Source organism: Thalia democratica, chromosome 1, assembly GCF_965202585.1.
Source record: "Thalia democratica chromosome 1, ktThaDemo2.hap1.1, whole genome shotgun sequence".
NCBI classification, from domain to species: Eukaryota; Metazoa; Chordata; class Thaliacea; order Salpida; family Salpidae; genus Thalia; species Thalia democratica.
Window position 1 is genome coordinate 51939268 of NC_139165.1, and position 15663 is coordinate 51954930.

Here is a 15663-nt window from a genome sequence, read left to right on the forward strand (position 1 = left end):
GGTAGATCAAAACTTGTAAATAAAATTACTTTCAGCCAAACATTACGTTGTATTAAACTGATCACAACTTTTATAAATAAACTTACAAGTAAAATTACTTAGTTTGTGTGTATGTGCGTAAAAAATAAACTGTTATACTAAAAATATGAACTAAACTGTTTAGTTTTTGTTGCTATGAGCGGCCAGATACGGTACATGCTGACCAGATTAAAAGTTCATAAGTTTAATATAGATTAGATTAAAGTGGCACGATCGGCCGTGTGCTTTGTAATGCTTTTGAGCTCTACCTAACAATTCATTACCACTTATTTCGCTGTATTAACTAAATAATAGGTAATTTAATACCTCCTAAATTGTTAAGGTTTGAAATTCTTTTGAAAAAACTTTTGCTAATTGCTAATTAAAACGTTTGTACAGTCTTACCGTTGAAAAACTTCTTAAAATTAAATACTCTATGTAATTTTTGATTAATTTCATTTAAACTAGTTTGTAAAACGCATGCGGTTGCGTAAGACTTAATTAAAGTAAGTTACTTATAAAAATATCTATATGCAAATAATTGTTTAGCTTTAAACATGCTTACTCTGTTGCCGTTATATTAAAAAGCAAAAGGCTGATCTGAACTGCTTAAACCTGTATTCTCTCATGCTTTAATTTAGGTTTCATTCAATTTTAATATATATTCTTTTTGATTTTAAAATTGGTAAACTTAGCTACAAAGAAAAAAAAATGACTCACTAGAATATTTAGTGCAGTTTTTCATGCCAGTACAAAAGCCAAAAGTCAAAGTCCGACCCTAAACCAACACGTAAGCGTCACAAAGGATCGTCTCAATAGCAGAACGGAGAAATAATAACCGAAAATAAAGTATATACACTCAAAAACTTAGTTAAGAGCCGAGCTCATTCACACAAAATTAGTTTTACGAACTCGTACGTATTTAGCGGCACTGAGGGTGGCCCGACAATGCACTTGGCTGCAACAACCGATCGGCGTCGGTCGTTTCATCTCGGCTTGATAACGATTAGACGGCTAGAATAAAGCGTATTTTCTCTAACACTATTCAGAGCGTTTGGGCTAATAAAAAGCAGACTGTCTTACTGCCGGTTTTAGGTTTATGTATGTGCATGTGAACAATTTTAGGGTTTGTAGTACTGCGCACCGAAACATGCATCGAGGGTAATTGAGGGTTAACTTTTGTTTGCTTGTTTGGATATGATTTATAAACACATTGCAAAAAGATGTGTTTGTACATGATTTTTTAAGTTAATCCAAATACTTCAGTAGGAGGTTGTGGTAAAATGTTGAATAAAATTAATCAACCTTTTTAATCATAGAAAGACAAATTGTTTTTTATAAAACTTTAAAATTTCAGGAAATAAACTTTTTTCAAGTTTATATAGCTCCTTAAAAATAATCAACCAAATAAAATGTTTTTGTATCAAAGAGTGAAAAGCTAAACAAGCAAATTTATAAATTATAATTTTCAAAAGATTAGCTTCTATAGGCATATTCAAAACCTAACTACTAAAAATGTATGTTTGGATTTATAAAAATCTTATAGCTTCATACAAAAAGTATTTTAGTCAACACTATGTTCTTCTACATACAACTCATAAAATGCCCTCAAAAACAAGCTTCTGCATTTTAAACTAATTTGTTTATGTCTGAAGACATAATAAGTAGATGACAAGCAATTTAATTAAGTACCTTGTACTTACAATGCCGGCGGACAACCGCACCGAGGCAGCCAAAGTAATCGTATAAAAACATTACTGTGAGACAGCTTGTGAATTTTCCATATACACTGCTTTTTGTTGTTAACCTGGCGAACTTAAAGAAAGTTTGTACTCAAAAATAACTTGTTTTTTAGTTTCTCCAGATAAAAATACATTTATAACTTAAAGGGTTTTATTTGTTCCAAAATTTCTTTTTGTTTTTTCTTGTACGTATACCATACTAAAAAAATCAAATATATATAAAATTTGATGCACTCAAACTGAACACAAAACATTAAACTGTGTGTATCGTATCTGTATTAAGTAAAATATATTTAGTTTGGTTTTTAAAACGCAATAAAACAATCGGATTATCATACGCTTACTTAATAAACCTCAATCTAAAACTGGACATTATTTTTAATTTTTAATTAAGAACAAAAATAATATACTTAGTTTTCTGAAAACCATTAAAATAACTTAACTTTCTGCAATTTTAAATTTATATTTAGCTTTTAAAAACTTTTACAGTTGGAACACGTCCTTTAAATATTTTTGCTCAATCGATAGCGACGTCGTCTTCAATATCGAAAAGCATGAATATTGTTGAAGATGAGGACGGTGTTAGAGGATACGAGTTTGTTTAATAGTGCTAGCTAATAATTAAAATAACCTAACACTTGAACAGTAATATTCAATTTTAAAAATAAACGTTTATGGTGTACTAAATAAGTTTTATGTTAACTAAAAACTTTATAAGTCTTTTAGTTCCTAATTTTTTATTACACTTTTATACAGATTTTTTTTTTTGCTTACTATAAGCTTTTAATCATACATGGTTATCGTTCACTTTTGTTATGTAATAAGTTTATATCTCTTTAACCACAACAATTTAGGTTCGATGCGTTTGATGACGATCTACGCATGCTTTATGTGAACAGCGATGTCGTAATGCAAAACTGCTTGTACTTTCCGTCAGAATTTTCTATAATAACAACGTTCAAACGTTCGAAGTTTGACAGCTTTCAAAACTCATCAATGTATCTAGTGGCATTGATTGCACAGGTTTTTAAAGTAATATATTACTGTTATATATATTAGAATAACTTATACTTTTCAATTTAGACAAACTAAGCAAGACTCAACCACAAACTTTTACTTTTTTTATTTCTCAATTTATTAATCCTAACAAGCTAGCTGAACTGTAATTAAAAAATTCATAAAATGATTTTTTTATAATAAACTATTTCAATTTTAGTCTTAATAAACTAGTACTGATTATATTTAACTAAAACTTTTTATTTAGTTTTTATGTTTACTAGAACTATTCTGTGAAAGAAAATAAGATTTTGGTACTAAAAATGTTATAACAGGACAAGAAAACAATACTGATAGACATTCACTTAAAAAACAATCATGTGGTTTTTGGAGCAAAGCTGAAAGGCAAACGTGTTTCAACTTCAATATACGATAAGAGGCTTGGAGATGGAAGTTGGCATACAATTATAGTTGCGATTAGTGGTCCAGTTGTCAATATTTACCTCGACTGTGATAAGATAAAAACAAAGTAAAAAATTTAATGTTTTAAGCATTTAAAAGAATTATTCTAATTCAAAACATTAGTTTTTGAAGTTAGTAAAACGGAATGTTTTAATTAATGTTTTTAACCTTTTTTTTCACATATTGTTCAAACTGGTCTCACACTTCTATATAAGAGCTTTAAATAATAAGTATAATGAGTATTAATTGTCTAAGTTAGTTTATTAATTTATCAAAATTTTAGTTACAAGTTACTTGTACTATCTAGAACATAATCTAGCAATTATTAAGCATGATCTAAAACAATTTTATTTAAGTAAAACTCGAAGTTTCAAATACAGATACATTTTTATTGTTTTTTTTTACTAAAAAAGGTTGTATTATTTAGGTTCAATACTTTTTGACTAAGACTTTTAAATTAATTTGTCTCAGACATTTTACTAAAAAATGTTTTACATATTAAAGACCGATTTTTAAAAAGTTTATTTTCAGCTTCTTACTTTAAAATTTTACAATGTTGAGTTTAAAACAACTTTACCTTTGATTGCACTCACAAAAAATTAAAATAAACTGCGGACACTTTTTGTAAAACAATGAAACTATCCATGTCATAAGTTCTCACAACTTTTGTTTTTAAACTTGCTGAGACGCTCAAGACTACCAGCTCTCGTTAGATGTAAATCAGGCACCCACGTGAGACATGCAACAACAGATGAGCACCGCCAGTCACGCGTGAACTTCAACGTCAAGTGCTCCCGATCTGGTTCAAGGTGCCTCCACCACGCTGATCGTCACGCTCCACCTGAGCAACAGTCTCGATGCCGCTCTCTTAATCCCAAAAGTTCCGCCTCGTACGCACGACGGTATCCGGTGCAAGATTCATTAACATAACTCGTGTCGTGGGAGGTCGCCTGCATTTGTCGTCAGCTACTTTTTCAACGTTTCAACGCAGTTTTGAGCGTTTTCGGTTGAAAAGTAGCTTGAAAGATTTCAAAAGCACCAATGCTCATGTTTTTACGGTCTCTCTTACACGTGTGACATGTGGCCCCGATGGCAAACTTTGAATGCTAATATTTGTTAATTAACTCTCACTCTATTATGCCAGGAATCACGTTCATTGTGCTCGGTTTACGCTTTGACAGCTTCGCGGCTCCTTCAACCGGGGGCATTGAAAACGTTGCACGTCGGAAACAGCGTGTCTAAAGAACAAACTCGCGCATAAAGGCTGAAACAGGCCTCGCGGCACGATCAAAGGACCAAAAATTAAGCTTACTTGAGTAACGTCATAACGCTCGATTGTCATTTTTTCTCGTTCAATTTGTATTTGCTTATTGGGGTAGGCCGCCGACACTTTTTTATTGCTTTTTTGTCGTTTGCCTGATTAAACAAAGCGCGCTGCAGCTTTGAAACAGAGAGCGCTTGGACTCTTGATTTATTGAGTCAATATTTGTTTTTCTGTTAAATCTACATAGAAATTTTGATGTTGTGTTTTTAACTTTGTTGTAATTCATCAAGTTATTTTTAATTAAGTTATGGTAAGTTTTTCTTCTGTAACCAAATAGAAGGCTCTTTTTACTTACTACTTTAAAACATTATAAGTATATTTGTAAAACTGTATTTTAAAGATTTTTCTTTATATTCCATAAGAACAAATAATAATATTATTCAAAAAACTTAGTATATATAAAAATAAATCTTTTTTATTCATAGGTAAACTTTTGAAATAGTATATAAAGCACAATTATGGTAAAATAAAATTTGTTTGTTTAAAACTTTAGCTTACTAAAGTATATAATAAGCCTAAAAGTTTTATATTAAAAGTATTTAATTGTATTCATTAGTAAAATAAATAAAACAAACACTTTCCTAAACACGCGTTTACCAACAAATCAAACGTTAAAAATTTAAAGTAATAAAGTTTTACCTTTCACGATTATTTAAAACCTACAAGACGTCTTTTTGAAAAATTAAAGCAATTTTTTAAAGTAAAACAAACAATATATAGCTTTAACGTCAAAAAAAGGCTTTAATTACCCTAAAAATGATTGTGTCTAGGAATTTAAAACACCTAAAACGCTCTCTTTGAAGATTTATAATCACTACTTTTTTTGCTTTTCAAATGTAAAAAAATCAAAGGAAAAACTAAAAAGTGGCTGCAAGTAGCGACACCTTATCGTTTTGTAAGTCAAGCGTTCACCGTATTAAACGAGCAACTTACTTATTCATCCAACACAAACAACAAAGAGTGTTTACAAAAGCCATTCGTATACACAACATTCGTGGTATGAAAGGTGTTGAGCTGATGTTAAAAGCCGGCGCATAAGCCGATTTGAAGAGTGATTGAATTCATCTAGCAGCTTATTACTGATATAAAAGTAAAACAAGCTCAAATCTTTACCTTCCCCTGTGCCGTCTTTAGTGTGATGTCTGCTGTTTAAGGCGTCTGTGAAGCGTGGGAAATTTATATGGTGATGTTAATAGTTAATGTTAAATTAAACATTGCAGATAAACAAGGATTTTGATAAGGACTTTTGAAGGCTATTTTCTGCATTAAGATTGCTCGTTGGCAATGTTTTTATATCATTTAGTACTGATGCTTATACTCTATATCTAAAACTGCTCCGTTCAATTTGTATCATGCAGATTTTTTATTTTATAATAGTAAGCACGTACTATAATCACACCTATACAAAATTTATCGAATTTATTTATTGTTTGATTTAAGTTTTTTGAATAAAACTAATGCTTTCAAGGCATGAAAATTTTAGCAAAACAGCATAATGAAGAAAAAATAAAAAGTATTTTTACAAACGATGTTTTTACTTTTAATAAGTTTATATACTGAAAAAAAATACTGACTATTTCCAAAAAATAGCATAGCTTCGTATAAAGAATATCAACTTAAAACAGCAGTAATTTTTTATTTTTAAATTTTAATAAAAAATAAAAAACTTTAAAACTAATTTTTTATCCATTAAATCAAGGGTTAAGAAAGATAGTTATAAAATATTAAAGTTTTTTAAAAGCTTCAATAAGCATATACAAAAAAAAAAATTTTTTCGATACCTTTTCAAGTTTTTTTTTTCTTAAAATTATCAGAGTATATATCAAGTTTCTAAAGTAAGTTTTAGTATACTAACTTTCATTATTTTAATTTAATTTATGTAGGTTTTATTTAAGTTTTTAATAAATATCTATATAAGTTTCAGACAAGTCTTCTAATAAATATTTCAAACAGGACCATGGAACGCAGGTTTCCTTCCAAAATGAGAATCAAAGGAACAAAGTTCCATGTCGGCAGTTCGTCCCGTAAACACAAGCGTTTCGTGGTGAGTTAACAACACGTATGTACTTTAGTTCCGGTGAAATCTGTTGACAACTGATTAAGACAAAAGCACTAAAAATGTTGCCACTTAAAGCTAGCACGTTGTAATTTAGAACAATTTGTTATGCATACACAGCTACGTAGTAGTTCTGGTGGTTATACATGGTGTTTGTATTTGTGATACTGTCTGTTTGTGTTTGGTAAACATAAGATTATGAGCTTTTTGTTTAGGATGTGTAAGTTTGTTTGAGGTAACAGGATTGTCCGATAACAGGCTACTAGTTTTTAATCAAACAAATTAGACGGTTCATTAAATGAAAGAATATATTTTGAATCTATTTTTATATTAGTTTGTTAAATTTTTATAAGATAAATTAATTAAAGTGCAGCAATAAAATTTCGTTATTAGTTGCAAAAGTACATCGGCGACCAGCAAACACTAAGTACTAAAATTACTAAAGTAAATCAAAATTTTAAAATGTTTTCAAAAACAATGTGCTAATAGTTGTTTTTAAACTTTACTGTTACTGCAAAAACAATAACAGTTTAATTTACACAAAATTGTCACTCAAAAAATACAGATTTAAAGCTTTAAAAAATGTTTTATAAAATTAATATTAAGTACAAAATAAAAAAATAAAAATTGAACTTTATGGGACTTTTTAATCTCATAATTCTGAGCATCAAAAAGAACTGCTCGGCTACTCAAAACAAACAGAAAAAACTTTGAAAGACATAATAACCGAGCATAAAGTTGATAATAGTTAAAATTTGAAGCGGTTACTTTGCCGTTGCCGAACTTTGCAGTTTTCGCTCACTAATGATAACCACTCACCCGATTATTAATTACCATCCCATGCTTAGTATCGAGCAGGCGGCGAGCTTGACTTTGAAGCGGAAAGTATAAACAACTGCGAGCGGAAAGAAAGGCCACAACTTAAAATAGCTCGAATACTTTTGAAATTTTTCAGGGCACGATGCGGCAACTGATGGTCATTCCGGCCTCTGACGCCTTTCAACTCGTCTGCCCTTCGCCCGCGCCTCAGTTGGCCTCGATTTTTCAGAGCAAGAAGTCTTCGTCTTCGATAGGTAATTGAAACTTGAGTTTTTAGTTAAAATGTTTAGCTTCAAAGTTTTTGAGTAAACGACTTGACGTAATTTTTGTTAACTAACTTTTATTAAACAAAATAAAAAAAGTTTAGTGCAATTTTAATCTTTAAAAAATATAAATGCTAGAAGTTGTTTACAGTTTATTTTTTCTTAAATTTTTATTATACTCATTGTTAACTTTTTTAATATTTTTGAAATATGATTAAAAACAAAAATTACTGTCATTAGCTACTATATTTGTTGAGTCGGCATCTTCAAAAGTACCTAAATGCACAAGTTTGAATACTGGCACAATAATGGTCAATAGAAAAAGTGTGCTCAAAATTTGCACAGGAGAAAAGTATGAAGCTGTGAGAACCGGTTAGTTTCTTGGCATCAGTTTTAAGAAATTTAATCTTTTCCAGTTTAAGTTAACTTGAAACACCATTTTAATCTAATTTAAATTATTAATTTAATCCAGTAGCTATGCTAATGAATTTGTTTTTTGTAACATTATAAACTTTACTGACGAAAAAATCACTACATTGATATATTACTCATTTAAATATATTAGTTATGGTTTGAAATTGGACGAAAAAACGCTCTAGTAATCAATTAGAAAAACCAGTTGTAAAACCGTGAACTGCTTATAATTTGATAACGATTTCTCTCTGATCTCGCCGCGCGCTTTCGACTTCCGGTCAACAGCGTCGAAAACTTTTCTACCTCTAAGCAGCCGAAATAGAAAAGCGATGACTCACCGAGGAGATAATCTTTTAAATGATGACGCAACAGGTGCTCGTTGCTGTACGGAAGGAAACATCATCGTCACTTTGCTCTTTGCCTCCGCGCACCTGTAGTGTTGATCTTTTTTGTCAGCTATATCCTCCTTTCATATATAAATAAATATATATATATATATGTATATAAGAGGTTTTGTTTTAAAATCGGAGCAACGCAGTGCGCCGCGCCTGCACTGCACTGCGCAACAGTGAAAGTGAATGGCTTTCAAGCATTTTTGTTTCCGTATGGTCAAGTGAACAATAATAATTTCTTTTTGAGGCTTTGAACAGATAAATAAAATAAGTCTTTAATTTTTCTACCATAACTTTTTTGTAGACTTGTTCCAGTAAGTTTTATTTTCATCCATTTTTAAAATTTTAGAAATTAAAAAAAAAAATCTCAAGTAGTTTTACAAAGGTGGTAGTACTTATTTTAAAAGTTTCGAAAATCTAAACTGTTATACCCTAAGCCTTGATCGTTATTGTTACTCTAATTACAAAAGTATTTAAGTTTATTTAGTTACAAATTTTGAAGTTTAAACAATATAAAGTCTAAAGCTTTTTTTAAAGACATAAATTTTTGATACAAATAAAAGTATTTGAATATACCTATTAGTGTTTTCATAATTAGTTAAACCAAAACTATAATATAACAATAACTGTTTTATTAATCAGTGCCAATCAATCACAAGTCAAACTAACAGTTATCTAGTTTTTCTGAATTAATTCTAACTAGGTTATTTCTAGTATAAAATATACTTCAAAAAATTAAATTTTCATAAAACCAAAATATAAATAAAACTATTCTTTTTATGTATTGAGTACACTTGTAAAATAAGTCCTAAAATGTCAATATAAGTAAAAAAATATAAGTTTCATATTAAAAAACGAAAATGATTTTTCTAGGGAGTGAGCGTTTAGACTACGTTGTTGACTTTGAGGACATACTAACTGCCTCGAAAACAATTTCACTTGAGTGGTTTCATATTGAAGGAGACGGAACTTATCTAGTAACAGCTAACGAAGGAAACTTTTCACATGTTTTTGCATGGAACAAAAGAGATCGAAGGTGGATCGAACACCAGAAGTTGTTTACTAATCTCGCTGCTTGCTTTAAGTATTTCAAAATTGGCAATCGAGTTGGTTTGGTTTGATATGTATGTAAAAAAAAAAACACAAAATGTATTTGAATATATATTTTTATTTTTTTTTTTACACTTTAATTTTGTTAGAATTAAATGCTTAACTCTAATATTGGCGAAAAAATAATAAAGCAGTTTTTTTTCATTTTCATGAATTTCTTAAATACAATTAGATTTTACGAACTTTATTCACACATGGTTGTTTAAAAGTAGTTAAAATTTTTAATTTTAGATAACTTGCTAGCTTTTAAATTGTTGTTAACAAAGTTTACGAATTACATAACTCTATTTTCAGGTAAACGTTTTCGTATCTTTTTTTTAAACTTTTATATAAAATTTAGATATTAAATGATGTTAAGCCTTTAGCTACGGAATTGTTTTGAATAATTAAAACACATTCAAACAAAGTCCAGTTTTAAAGCTTATACAACTCTTACCACTGTGAAAAAATTATAGATTTTTCTGGCTGTTGCGAATAAAGGAAAGCAATTTAATAGCAAAAGAGAAGCTAAGCCAGTTTCTTCTGTTATATATCGTTGGCATTCTAAACGTAAGAAATTTATATTTTTTCAAAATATAACAACTTGGGGTGCTAGAAATATCGAAGCTTTTCAAGTGGAAAGCGAGTTTTTCCTTATTTATGCTGATGGACGAAAAGCAAGTTAATATTAACAATTTAGTAACACATTTAAAAATTCATAAGTTATAGAGTATTTTTTAATGTTTTAACTTATAAAAAAATTGTAAATTATAGTTAATTTTGATTATAAGTTTGTTTATTTATTTTTTAGTAAGCATTAATTTTCTTTTTGAACTTAATTTAGCATAACAAAGTGGGAGTTTTATTAAACAAATTGATTTTTAGAAGAAAAAAACGTGTTTATATGGTCAAAAAATCAAAAAAAGTTCCGAAAGCATCAGTATTTGGATTTAAGTGATGCAGAAGATATAACTTTTATGTTGATACCTTATCTTAGTACGAAGTTTTATTGCTTTGCTGTAGCCAATGCTATCAGAAACAATAACAGCACATTGATGTCAAAAATTTATTGTTACAGTTTTGGTGAAGGTGAATTCCAGTTAAAACAAGAAATCAAAGTAAGTTTACTTTGTATTTCAAAACATATAAAATAAAAAATAGTTTTATTTACTAATCAACAAGCATTTTTTCACTTTGTACGATACACTTTTTTTTGTAACTAACTAGATCCCAATATCTTTATTTTGCCTTTAGTTCAAATCAAGTAGTAAAATCGTTTATCGTTTTCTTAAAGTTTCAAACATTTACTTAGTACATTCACCGATTTTATCATCAAGAAAAACAGTAAACTTAAAAATGCAGTTAAAAGGTCACAGTCATAGTTACAAACAGGTGTCAATTTATATATCTATTGTGAATTATGTTTTAAAACTGAGCAATTATAAATATACGTTAAGCCGTAATGCAAAACGCAATAAAACCGCTAGATTTTTAAAACACTAGTTTTTGAAGTTATTATTAGAGTCATAGATCATAGAAAACTGAAAACTACTTTTTCGCTACACTAGATGTTTCTTAGATGCTTGGTAATTCTGAAAAGCAAAATAAGCAAACAAAGAACTAAAAAAGCTTGAACCAGTTAACCTATTCTAAAACAACCAACTTTGCAACATTCGTTCATTGTTTATAAAACTACAAAACAACATAAATACAGCTTTCAAAATGACAATATTACTATAAACTTAAATAAAAGTATACATTAAATAAATTTTTTCGTAAAAATTTAGACAGAAGGAGCTCTTGATTGGGAGTTTTTTAGAATAGAAGATACTGAAGCAGATACTTGGAGATATTTTTTAGTAGTTGCCAACAGTGTCAAATTTTTTAAAAACAACACAAGAAGTTACATTGTTGAATCTAATATATACGAGCTCAACTATTATCAACAGAAGTTTAATGAGTATCAAAGAATTCTAACAAATGGGTAAGTTTTATTAAATAAGGATATTTTTGAGTAAATGAACTTGTTTATAACTATTTATATAAATTTTGTATAAGACTTTCTTTTTTTTAAGAGCAAGAGATTGGGAATTCTTTAGAATTGGTAGTCAGCAGTATCTTGTTTGTTCTTGTACAGGAAGTAACAATGAGTTATCAAGCGAGCTTAGAAGCACTCTGTACAGGTATAGTATAGTTTCCTAGATACGGTAGTTTATTAAATTTTAAACACTATTTTTATGTTATGTACTAAAAGTATTTTTTTGAATTAAAACAAATAGAAAATATCTTTGCTTTTAGATTTTGATCTCTCAGGGTAATTTTTTCATTAGATAGTTTTACTATTGCTTTCTCGTTTAAATGTTAAATAAAAAATTAAATTTAGAAATGAATATTAATGAAACTGATAAGCTTTGTATACCTTTTTTTTTAATTTAGATAATTAAAAGTTGATTTGATGAATAACTAGAAGATTATAGATTTTATTCATTAAAGAGTTTTAAAATGTTTTCCGTACAAAAGTATTTTATTAACCTCAACTAAAATACTAGACCACAACGATCAATAATAAATCTCTTTTTAGTTTTACTCAGACATTTCATTTATAACAATATGTTAAGATTTAATAAAATTTTGAACATATTTTTATACTATGACTTTAAAAATATATTTAAAAACTTATAGACTTAAACTGAGTCTTTCTTTTGTATTAAGTTTTTAGTATTAAGCTATACGATGCAAATATAGAACAGTAAGAAACTTAAAAAAGTTATTGTTTTTATAACTTTTAAAAAATCTTATTAATTTATCAAAATATTTACATGTATAAAAACTTTTTGAATTACTTTGTGGTTTCTTATTAAATAGTATTAATACTGTTCATAAATAATTTTAATACAACCTTTTTTTCAGTTTAAAAATTACAGTTTTAGAATAGTTTTAAGAATAGAAGAGTTTAGGTACAATATTTTTCCTTTAACTAGAGCACTTTTTGAAAATTTTAAATAACTTTCTTCAAGTCATGTAATTTTATCATACCAAAAAAGGGTACAAAAACTATTTATTCTCTTAAATACTATACTCAACTGCAATAGTCAATTCTTGAAAGCAAAAAACTTACAAGCGATTAATACGACACCGTGTGATTGACAAGTTCACGACCTGCTTCGCTATGCATTTTACTACATCATAAAATCATCATGGCAGATAAGCGAAAGATAAAGCAGTTCGTCACACATGTTTTCAGTCGCCGGTGTTTTTGAAGTTGTGTAGGGTAACGATATGAAATAAAACGATAAAATGCACAGATGGATGGGCGTAGAGAAATTTCAGAGGGTGCATGAGCTTCCGTTCGAAAGAGTTTCAGACATTGATTATGTGAACATCAACAATGTTCACTACCTCCTAGCTGCTTCATACACCAACAACCGTTCAAAAATGTACAAGATAATTACTTATTAGAACTAAATGGATATCTGGAGAATGGATAATTGTTTATTACGAACACTTAAGAAACATTTAGTGTTGAGCTCTGTATTTTTTAAAGAAGTTTTTCTAAAACATAATCAAAAACAGCATAAGAGAATCATTTTTTGGACTTAGTTTTCTTTTTTCTTGTGATAACTAAGGATAAAAATAATTTCATTTTTTTTAATCTTTTTAGTTCTAAAAAAAAGTGTTTTTATTAGTTTGTTTAACTATTCCAGACAGTTATTTTTAAAACTTCAATTCAGTTTTAATTCAATCAGTATAACTTTTACCTCATTTTAAACATTTAAAAATCTAGTTAAAATAGCTTAATACTAATTTTGTTTGTAATGCTTTCAGTAAGAGCTGGATCTCTAAGCTATTTAAAAGTTTTTTTACAAAATATTAGTTGAAAACATTTAAATATTTAAAACAAATTCAGTAATCATTCCTGTAATATAGCCTTTGTATGTCTCGTTTACTTATTTAAAATTTAAATGCTTAATCTTCGCAGTCAAATACTTTTTATACCTCCAACGCTTTTTTTCGACTGGATAACACCTCAAAATTATCCGGTAATTGGGCAACTTGGTTTTAAGCTCTACCTTTTATTGCCAAGTGTTTATTTCTAGTCTAAATATGTACTAATACTAATTATATAAGTTTCTCAACCGGTTTTAAAACTAACAAAAAGACTGTATTTAGTTTTATGTATTGCAATGATTTTACATCGAAGCAGCATTTTGATAAAAAATATTACGTATAGTTTTGCAAATACTTATATCTAATTTTGAATTAGCTATGGTTGATTATTTTTTGTACAACTTTTTATTAATGCTTTGTTGATGGTTTTCGCTGCTGATTAAATTTGTGATATTATAAAGTTAAAGTTAAAACCAAAGTATTTTAAGCTTTTTAAACAAAAAACAATAAAAGAAAGTTCTACTCTACAAGCTAATTCAATTTTTGCTGCTACCAGCCGAACTTTTTGTCTTTCGCTTGTTTACAAAAAACTGGCAGGCCAATTTCGGCAATGATGAGTTTAGTTAGTTTTTTGCTTTTATGTGCATTTTTGTTGAAATTTTGAGCTGGTACTCTATTTTTTTAATTTTCTGTAATAAATCACATTATCATACGTCTGTTTTGTTCAAGTTTTTTGTATGAAAAAAAAATTGAATAAGTTTATTGAAAATCTTACAACCATTTTATTTTTACGTATTTTTATTTATAGCTACAAAAAGAATCTAACCATAACAAACTCTATTATTAAATATGAAAATTCTAAAGTGATTCGGTAGATCGTAAATAACTGTTTTTTCAGTATTCGTATTGTTACATGGAAATAGTTTTTTTATCAAAAAAATGCGTTAAGTTAAATATAATCAATAACGTTTTTATAAAGCTAAGCAAATTTTAATAAATTTTTAAACTATGTGATTTGTACTTAAAATTAGAGAAAACATATATACATATATATATTACATATATTAATAGTTTTTTTTTTAAGTTTTGGTCGATAGTGCTCGACAAATCACATTGGAGCTGAATATTTATTTGATTATATAAAAACATTATGTTTTCGTATATAAGATATATTACCTCATATTCTCATAAGTAAAGCTAAAGTTTATTAACAATGTTTAACATAAATTTTGAGTTTGAAAATATTATAAATATCATGACGTAGTAATTATCAAGGGTTTTATACATTACGTTAAGTTTGAAACAATACGCTGATCTTGTTAGTTTAAGAATTTATGCATTTTAAAAAGTTTGGAAAGATTATATTAAAAAATGTTTGAAAGTATTCGTGTCTGCGGCTTATTTTTGCTTTGATTTGATATTTAGTTAGGTTTAATTTTGCTAAAAAAGTATTTTTGGTACTGAATGCATATATTTTGTCTTTCGTTTTTCTTGTTTAGTGTTATCTTCTTGTCTGATTTATCAATTTCTTTTTTTTCTAAGTTGCAAAGTTTGCAGCCGAATTTAGTATTGAATTTTGATTTTGTCCTGTTTAGTATTTCCCGTTTAATTTGGTAGTCTGTATTGTTATCTTTTAAATTCAAACTAACATAAATTAGTTGATATATTTAATATATTAACATGTTGCCTAAAATAATTAAGCAACACAAAAGATAAACTTTGCAATTGCCGCAAAGAACCTTGCCCCATAAACAATTTCAATTTTCAATTTAAACAAAAGTTGCCTAGTTTCAAACATAATGTATAGAGCAACAATAACATCCAACACAACAACCAAACAGTACATAGGAACTACAGGAAATACTTTCAAACAAATATATAGGAATCACAAATCTTCATTCAACAACATTAACAAAAGACATACAACAGAGCTGGCAAACTATATTTGGAATTTATAAGATAACAATACAGACTACAAAATTAAATGGGAAATACTAAATAGGATAATATCAAAATCCAATGCTAAATTCGGCTGCAAACTTTGCAACTTAGAAAAAATAGAAATTGATAAATCAGACAAGAACATAACACTAAACAAGAAAAGCGAAAGACAAAATATTTGCAATCAGTACCAAAAACACTTTTTTAGGAAAATTAAAACTTACTAAATATTAGTAAATATAAGTCGCAAGCACGAATA

At 28.1% G+C, this 15663-nt stretch overlaps 1 protein-coding gene across 1 annotated transcript; it reads left to right on the forward strand.

Moving 5' to 3' along the window:
• Positions 1 to 1722: 1722 nt before the first annotated feature.
• Positions 1723 to 13034, forward strand: LOC145837419 (thrombospondin-type laminin G domain and EAR repeat-containing protein-like). Its single transcript, XM_082945116.1, has 14 exons — positions 1723 to 1755; positions 2231 to 2355; positions 2615 to 2783; positions 3092 to 3285; positions 3914 to 4108; positions 6496 to 6586; positions 7554 to 7671; positions 7921 to 8052; positions 9360 to 9592; positions 10052 to 10256; positions 10654 to 10664; positions 11363 to 11559; positions 11651 to 11758; positions 12881 to 13034. Exons 1-14 carry the CDS (start codon positions 1723 to 1725, stop codon positions 13032 to 13034), a joined length of 1965 nt encoding a protein of 654 aa, XP_082801242.1.
• Positions 13035 to 15663: the final 2629 nt, after the last annotated feature.

What these genes read in the sequence shown, in the direction of transcription:
- LOC145837419 (XM_082945116.1), top strand. Translation starts at nt 1,723, where the DNA reads ATGCCGGCGGACAACCGCACCGAGGCAGCCAAA. An exon ending in GACGGTGTTAGAGGATACGA is followed by an intron (nt 2,356 to 2,614) that starts GTTTGTTTAATA and finishes ACAACAATTTAG; the next exon opens with GTTCGATGCGTTTGATGACG. An exon ending in ATTTCAAAATTGGCAATCGA is followed by an intron (nt 9,593 to 10,051) that starts GTTGGTTTGGTT and finishes AAAAAATTATAG; the next exon opens with ATTTTTCTGGCTGTTGCGAA.